The 8,594-nt window shown below is 45.2% G+C and overlaps 1 protein-coding gene across 1 annotated transcript in view; it reads left to right on the top strand.

Annotated features, from left to right (window-relative positions):
* The first annotated feature begins 155 nt into the window (after positions 1 to 155).
* The window catches only part of st13 (ST13 Hsp70 interacting protein), a 43,749-nt gene continuing 35,310 nt past the window's right edge, over positions 156 to 8,594 (top strand). The window contains exon 1 of the mRNA XM_069909030.1: positions 156 to 497. Within this exon, the coding sequence (XP_069765131.1) occupies positions 388 to 497 (110 nt within the window). The 5' untranslated portion in view covers positions 156 to 387. The remainder of the gene's footprint in view (positions 498 to 8,594) is intronic.

The raw sequence follows: 8,594 nt of genomic DNA, 5'->3' as shown, positions 1-8,594 counted from the left end.
CCTTCTCCGCCGCGTCGCGCTCGTTGCGGCCCGCCCATTGGTCGGGGATGACGCCATGCTCAATGGTGATTGGCTGGCGGCGAGGTCAGCCATCTGGCGGGTGCCCGCGCCGCTGCCGGCCCGTCGGCGCTGTTAGCGAGCTAGCGGGCAGCCGGTGGTGCACGGGCATCGGCACGCGCGCTCCTTGCCGCTGCCGGGGAGAGGGGGCGCTTGGCGCCGGGCCGCCCTGGGCTTGGCTTCGCGGAGCGGGGACGGACAGTGGACCCAGGCGCCGGCAGGAGGCGGGAGTGGGAGGGCAGGTTCCAGAAGGTTCTGCGCGCGCGCCGTGATTGATTGGCGCGCGTCAGTGCGGCGGCGGCCACGGTGCGGAGCGGTGGTGTCGACAGCATGGACCCGCAGAAAGTCCGCGATCTCGGCGCCTTCGTGCAGCTGTGCAAGAGCAACCCGGGCGTGCTCCACATGGCCGAGCTGCGCTTCTTCAAGGAGTGGCTTGAGAGGTGGGGGCGGGGAGGGAATGAGGGGTGGGGGGGCTGGGGCAATGGGGTGGGGGAGAGGCATGGGGGATAGGGGGAGTGGGGTCCAGGGGTTCATGAGGGGGGAGTGGGGTCCGGGGGGGCCGTGAGGGGGAGTGGGGTCCAGGGGGACCATGCGGTGGGGGGGGGGAAAGTGGGGACCATGAGGGGGGTCCAGGGGGACCATGAGGGGGGGTCCAGGGGGACCATGAGGGGGGGGTCCAGGGGGACCATGAAGGGGGGGTCCAGGGGGACCATGAGGGGGGGGTCCAGGGGGACCATGAGGGGGGGGTCCAGGGGGACCATGAGGGGGGGTCCAGGAGGACCATGAGGGGGGGTCCAGGGGGGGAAGTGGGGACCATGAGGGGGGTCCAGGGAGCCATGAGGGGGGAGTGGGGGCCTGGGTGAAGGAGCCATGGGAGGGATGGGTGGGGCAAGATCCAGTGAGGATGGGGTTTGGAGAGGAGGCAGAGGTGTGTAGGGGAGGAGTGATCAGGATAGGGTAGATGAGAGGTGGGATATGGAATGGTGGGGAGCAGGAGAAGGGGAGTGCAGGAGGGAGAATGTGAAAGGTAGCAGGTGAGGAGAAGTTCATGGTGGCAAAAGGAGGAGTGTCTGATGAAAAGGGCCAGGAGGGGTGGGCAGGCAGTGGAATTGTGTGAAGGCTTGTAGAAGAGGGGGTGTATGGGAGAAAGGATAGTATGGAGGGAGGAATTGCATGTTGAAGGAGGAGGAGAATGCCAAAGGGTGTACCAGTGGGTATGGAAATTTCTTTTAGTCCTGAATAGCTAATCCCCCATTGGGAAACTGATCCGTAATTCATTGCACCACAGCCAGGGAAAGCCTCATCTTTGCATCTTATCTGCCAAGTCATGCAAGAATTTTCTAGGTTTAATTATACTGCCTCTACTAAACTGAAGATAGCATAAATTCAGTCTGTTTTATCAAGAAACAATCTGGTGAGCCTTCACTGCACATTCTCTCTTGCAAGTATAGTGATTCTGTGTCCCTGGCTATAAGGATCATTTGCCTCACTCTTACACGTGCATGGAAGCTCTTAATGTTGCTGGGCTATTCTTTATTCTACTTTTCCTTGTACTTGGTCTCACTTGCTAAAATCATTAGACAATCCCCACTGTCCATGACTACCAATTTTCATGATCTGTAGTATTACTGATCAGACCTACATTCAAACAACAAAGTTCCCAGCACTAAAGCCTGTGATATTCTATTTGTAGATTTCCAGGCAGAAACTCACTCATCCACCACTGCTCTCTGCCTCCTATCACCAAGCCAAATTTGGATTGAGTTTGCCCACACCTCTTGGTTCTCTTGTACCTTTAACATTCTGGAGCGGTCTTCCATGTAGGAGCTCTACTAAATGCCTATGAAAAACATATCTAGTTTACCTCTTCCAAAAAATGTCTAATTCCCTTGTCCACAAATCTAGCTAGTGTGTTCTTGCATATACTGAATGTTTATAATCTTTTAAATGGAGAATTCCCAAGACCATAAGATATAGGAGCAGAATTGGGCCATTCAGTCCATTGAGTCTGCTCTCCCATCATGAGCTGATCCATTCCCCCACCCAGCCCCATTGCCCTGCTTTCTCCCCATAACCTTTGATATCCGGACTAAGCAGATACCTATCAATCTTGGGGACGACTTAGCCTCTACAGCCGCCCTGGCAGCAAAATAAATTCCTCCGCTTTTCTGTTTTAAGTGGATGCCCTTCATTCCTGAGGTTGTCCTTAACTTCCCTACCATGGGAAACAACTTTGCTCTATCTCCTCCACGGAGTCCAATCTAAGAGCTGCATATACTCCAAGGAGTCCAATCTAAGAGCTGCCAAATGTTCCTCAATTATTCTTGTAAATCTTCTCTGTACCCTATCCAATGCCAGTACATCCTTGCTTCAATAAGGAGCCCAAAATTGTACCCTGCTCTCCAATTGAGACCTCACCAGTGCCTTATAAAGCCTCAACATCACATCCCTGCTTGTATCCTATTCCTCTGGATATTAAAGTCGACATTGCATTTGCCTTTTTCACTGATTCAACCAGGGTGTAAATAAATATTTTCTCCTCTGTTCTTTGACAGTCATGGAGCCATATAACATGGAAACAGGCCCTTCTGGCAACTTTCCCACACCAACCAAAATGTTCCAACCACACTAGTTCCAACTGGCCATATCCCTCTGAACCTTGATAAAGGGCTCAAGCCCAAAATGTCATTTATGTATTTTTGCCCTTCCTCTGAGTTTCTCCAGCATTGTGTTTTCACTCCCTCTGAACCTATCCTATCCATGTATCTGTCCAAATGTTTCTTAAATGTTGTAATAATATGGTTCCGGCAGCTTGTTCCATATATCTAACACCCTATTTTTTTCAAATTGTTACCCCTCAATTTCCTATTAAATCTCTCCCCTCTCAGTTTAAACCTATGACTTCTGGTTAAACTGTGATAATTTCCCTCATAATTTTGTACAACTATGAGATTGCCCCTCATCCTCCAACACTCCAAGGAATAAAGTCCTAGCCTATCCAACCTTCCCTTTAGTTCACAACCGCAAGTCCTGGCACCACATTTGTAAATCTCTGCACCCTCTCCTCTTGACATCATTTTTCCTATTGCACAGATACCAAAATTGAACATAATACTCCAAATGTGGCTTCACTCATGTCCTGTACATCTGTTACATGACCTCCAAATTTTTATACTCAGTACTTTGAATGATGAGGGCCAATGTAGCGATAACCTTTTTTACCATCTGTCTATCTGTGACACCTCTTTCAAGTGACTGTTTCTTAGTTATGGACTCTCCAATTAAGGAAAGATCGTGACCCAAAACAGAGAATTCCTTTCCCTTCACAGACGCTGCTGAGCTCCTCCAACAGTTTGCTTTTTGCTCCAAATACTAGTATTTGCAGTCTCTTGTCTCAAACATTTTCCTGGTGTCTCCTATTGCTTGTTAGTCCCATTTTGCATGTTGTGCCTCTTTCACTTCTGCTTTCCACATTGTGGCGTAAATTATCCACTCTCCTCTTCACTGTTAACAAAAATCTAAATAATGCAATTTTAAAGTTATTTGTTTTGTCTTTGGACTTTTTTTAATTTGAAGATGTTTGCCTTTTTACTTGAGTAGGCTAGTTGAGCTATTTTGAAATGTGAGCAATTACTTTTTTGTTTATTAAACTTTGTAAAAGTAATCAAAAGTGAAATCACTGACCCGAGGAGGTAATTCCAGATTTTTAGCATGAATCATACATTTGTCAGTTGCATCGGTGTATGTGGTTACTTGAATTGGGTGATCTGTCAGTATTGGAGGTGAATTTTAATTTTGAAAATAGGGCTAGTTTAGGAGTGTGGAGGAGTTGTGTATCCAATCAATTTCTAGTGTAGCAGGTATGGAAGACTTTAAAAAAAATTAGTGGCTGCCTTTATTAACAGAATTGTATTTAGAACAGGTTATTGGAGGAAGGAAGTCTGCCCTGAAGCAAAACTTCAGTAATAATTCTTCAGTCAAGGGAAAAGTATTTGATCCAAGATCTAAAAGTTTCTGTAAAAACAATGCTCAACTCATTGCATTAAAATTCCTCGGTGTTTGAAGCAGGTGACATTTCAATCATTCACATCTTTTATAACAGTGTACAAAATAGAACCGTTGGAGCAGTAGTTTTAAAATGGAATGTTGAGTGAAAGCCACTTCTTGTATCACTGGCATTTCTTGTCCGGTTGGATTGGTGAATGGAGTGTTGTGTGCTTGTTATACAAAGTGTTGACTTGTTTGGTCTACTTGCTGTTCCACGCTGAATACATTAGATCTGTCTTCTAATGTGCTACTCTAGTTGCATATTTACTTTCATTTGCTTTTTCTCTATTCCCTAAAATTGTTTTAATTGAGCTGAGTGAGTTGATGAATTTGAATGGCTACTTCAATGAGTATTAAATAAATAGTGTATATCATGGCTAATGTGATTTATGGTGTGAAAAAAAAAATGAGTATTAAATAAATACAACCATATGAATTAGGAATAGAATGCTCTACCATTCAATTAGGACATGGCCATCTGACATTAACCTCTGCTTTCCTGTTTTACTTTTGGTAACATTCACCCTTTTGTTTACCAAGTATCCAAACATTTCTGCCTTAAAAAAATTCAGTGACTTGCAGCTGTTTGAAATAAAAATTGTTGCTTCATTCTCATAGTAGACCATCCAGCCATTCAATAAGAAAATGACTGATCTGATCATTGACTCAACTCCACCTACCTCCTCTATCCCCTTAATTTTTTTATGTAAAAATCTATCTAACTGATCCTTAAATATGTTTCATGAAGTGGCCTCAACTGCTTCCCTGGGCAGAGAATTCCATAGATTCACTACTCTCTGGGAAAAACAGTTTTTCCTCATCTTCTTAAATCTTCTCCCCTGAATCTTTTTTTAAATAATTTTTTTATTTTTCACACTGTGAACCATATCAATCAAAATATATACAAACGTTTCTCATTAAATATACAGTGGCATTTTCTCCCTTTTTTTTCCCCTCCCCTCCCCACCTCACCCCCTCCAAAACCAATAAATATTCAACATATACAATACAATAAAACCATAAAACAATGTCTTCACACAATGAAACATAAACAATAAAAATGCGTCTTCTGTTTTTACACACTGAATCAAATCGTTTTGTCTTCTTATCATTTTTGGGGATGGAGGTCGTAGGCAAGCTCTCTCTGATATGTTCCATGTATGGTTCCCAAATTTGTTCAAACATTGTGACTTTATTTTTTAAAATTATATGTTATTTTGTCCAATGGAATACATTTATCATTTCCATGTCTTTTCTTTCTTTGGCTTGACTTCGCGGACGAAGATTTATGGAGGGGGTAAAAAGTCCACGTCAGCTGCAGGCTCGTTTGTGGCTGGCCAGTCCGATGCGGGACAGGCAGACACGATTGCAGCGGTTGCAAGGGAAAATTGGTTGGTTGGGGTTGGGTGTTGGGTTTTTCCTCCTTTGCCTTTTGTCAGTGAGGTGGGCTCTGCGGTCTTCTTCAAAGGAGGCTGCTGCCCGCCAAACTGTGAGGCGCCAAGATGCACGGTTTGAGGCGTTATCAGCCCACTGGCGGTGGTCAATGTGGCAGGCACCAAGAGATTTCTTTAGGCAGTCCTTGTACCTTTTCTTTGGTGCACCTCTGTCACGGTGGCCAGTGGAGAGCTCGCCATATAATACGATCTTGGGAAGGCGATGGTCCTCCATTCTGGAGACGTGACCCATCCAGCGCAGCTGGATCTTCAGCAGCGTGGACTCGATGCTGTCGACCTCTGCCATCTCGAGTACCTCGACGTTAGGGGTGTGAGCGCTCCAATGGATGTTGAGGATGGAGCGGAGACAACGCTGGTGGAAGCGTTCTAGGAGCCGTAGGTGGTGCCGGTAGAGGACCCATGATTCGGAGCCGAACAGGAGTGTGGGTATGACAACGGCTCTGTATACGCTTATCTTTGTGAGGTTTTTCAGTTGGTTGTTTTTCCAGACTCTTTTGTGTAGTCTTCCAAAGGCGCTATTTGCCTTGGCGAGTCTGTTGTCTATCTCATTGTCGATCCTTGCATCTGATGAAATGGTGCAGCCGAGATAGGTAAACTGGTTGACCGTTTTGAGTTTTGTGTGCCCGATGGAGATGTGGGGGGGCTGGTAGTCATGGTGGGGAGCTGGCTGATGGAGGACCTCAGTTTTCTTCAGGCTGACTTCCAGGCCAAACATTTTGGCAGTTTCCGCAAAGCAGGACGTCAAGCGCTGAAGAGCTGGCTCTGAATGGGCAACTAAAGCGGCATCATCTGCAAAGAGTAGTTCACGGACAAGTTTCTCTTGTGTTTGGTGTGAGCTTGCAGGCGCCTCAGATTGAAGAGACTGCCATCCGTGCGGTACCGGATGTAAACAGCGTCTTCATTGTTGGGGTCTTTCATGGCTTGGTTCAGCATCATGCTGAAGAAGATTGAAAAGAGGGTTGGTGCGAGAACACAGCCTTGCTTCACGCCATTGTTAATGGAGAAGGGTTCAGAGAGCTCATTGCTGTATCTGACCCGACCTTGTTGGTTTTCGTGCAGTTGGATAATCATGTTGAGGAACTTTGGGGGACATCCGATGCGCTCTAGTATTTGCCAAAGCCCTTTCCTGCTCACGGTGTCGAAGGCTTTGGTGAGGTCAACAAAGGTGATGTAGAGTCCTTTGTTTTGTTCTCTGCACTTTTCTTGGAGCTGTCTGAGGGCAAAGACCATGTCAGTGGTTCCTCTGTTTGCGCGAAAGCCGCACTGTGATTCTGGGAGAATATTCTCGGCGACACTAGGTATTATTCTATTTAGTAGAATCCTAGCGAAGATTTTGCCTGCAATGGAGAGCAACGTGATTCCCCTGTAGTTTGAGCAGTCTGATTTCTCGCCTTTGTTTTTGTACAGGGTGATGATGGTGGCATCACGAAGATCCTGAGGCAGTTTACCTTGGTCCCAACAAAGCTTGAAAAACTCATGCAGTTTGGCATGCAGAGTTTTGCCGCCAGCCTTCCAGACTTCTGGGGGGATTCCATCCATACCTGCTGCTTTGCCACTTTTCAGTTGTTCGATTGCCTTATATGTCTCATCCAGGGTGGGAACCTCATCCAGCTCTGTTGGAAAACTGCAGTCAGACGAAGCGAGAGGAAACTTCCAGGCAAACCTCAAAGCAAAGCTCGACGTTGCAACCCGCCTCACGGACCTGTCCCCTGAAACCCTCTGGGATCAGTTGAAGACTACCATACTGCAATCCACTGAAGAGGTACTGGGCTTCTCCTCCAGGAAAAACAAGGACTGGTTTGACGAAAACAGCCAGGAAATCCAGGAGCTGCTGGCAAAGAAGCGAGCTGCCCACCAGGCTCACCTTACAAAGCCGTCCTGTCCAGAGAAAAAACAAGCCTTCCGTCGCGCATGCAGCCATCTTCAGCGCAAACTCCGGGAGATCCAAAATGAGTGGTGGACTAGCCTCGCCAAACGAACACAGCTCAGCGCGGACATTGGCGACTTCAGGGGTTTCTACGAGGCTCTAAAGGCTGTGTACGGCCCCTCACCCCAAGTCCAAAGCCCGCTGCGCAGCTCAGACGGCAAAGTCCTCCTCAGCGACAAGATCTCCATCCTCAACCGATGGTCAGAACACTTCCAATCTCTTTTCAGTACCAACCGCTCAGTCCAAGATTCTCATTTCCATGTACCATTGCTGTATTCTCATGCTCTCTTCTGATTTCCAGGTTGACATTATACATTTTTTTGCTACTGCTAAGGCTATCATAATGAATTTTTTTTGCACTTTGAGTGCAAATTTGAGGCCTAATTCTCTACTTCTTATGTTACTTAAAAGAAATATTTCTTTTTTTTTGATATGTTATTTTTTGTAATTTTATTTAGTATCTGATGTATCTTCCCAAAACGTATTTATTTTCGTACATGCCCAAGTTGCATGTAATGTTGTTCCCATCTCCTTCTTACAGCGAAAACATCTATCAGATAATGTTGAATCCCATTTTTAAAATTTTTGAGGACTGATATATAACCTGTGTAACCAATTATATTGCATCATGTGTAACCTTATGTTTATTGTATTCTTCATAGTTCCAGAACATAACTTTACCCATACTTCATTTTTATCTTTATGTTTAGATCCTTTTCCCACTTCTGCTTAGGTTTATAGTTTATTTCATTTTCATTATCTTGCAGCTTAATATACATTTTGGTTATAAATATTTTAATTATTATTGTGTCTGTAATCATGTATTCAAAGCTGCTTCCTTCAGGTAACCTCAAGCTGTTTCCCAATTTATCCTTTAAATAAGCTTTCAATTGATGATATGCAAGCATTGTACCATGAGTTATTCCATATTTGTACTTCAATTGTTCAAATGTTAATAAATTATTTCCGAAAAAACAATTTTCTATTCTTTTGGTTCCTTTTCTCTCCCATTCTCTAAAGGAAAGGTTGTCTATTGTAAAAGGGATTAGCAGATTTTGCGTCACTAGTAATTTTGGTATTTGATAATTCGTTTTTTTTTCCTTTCTAAG

Source organism: Narcine bancroftii, chromosome 13 (genome assembly GCF_036971445.1).
Source record: "Narcine bancroftii isolate sNarBan1 chromosome 13, sNarBan1.hap1, whole genome shotgun sequence".
In the NCBI taxonomy this organism is placed as follows: Eukaryota; Metazoa; Chordata; class Chondrichthyes; order Torpediniformes; family Narcinidae; genus Narcine; species Narcine bancroftii.
This window is presented reverse-complemented; position numbering and strand designations above follow the sequence as displayed.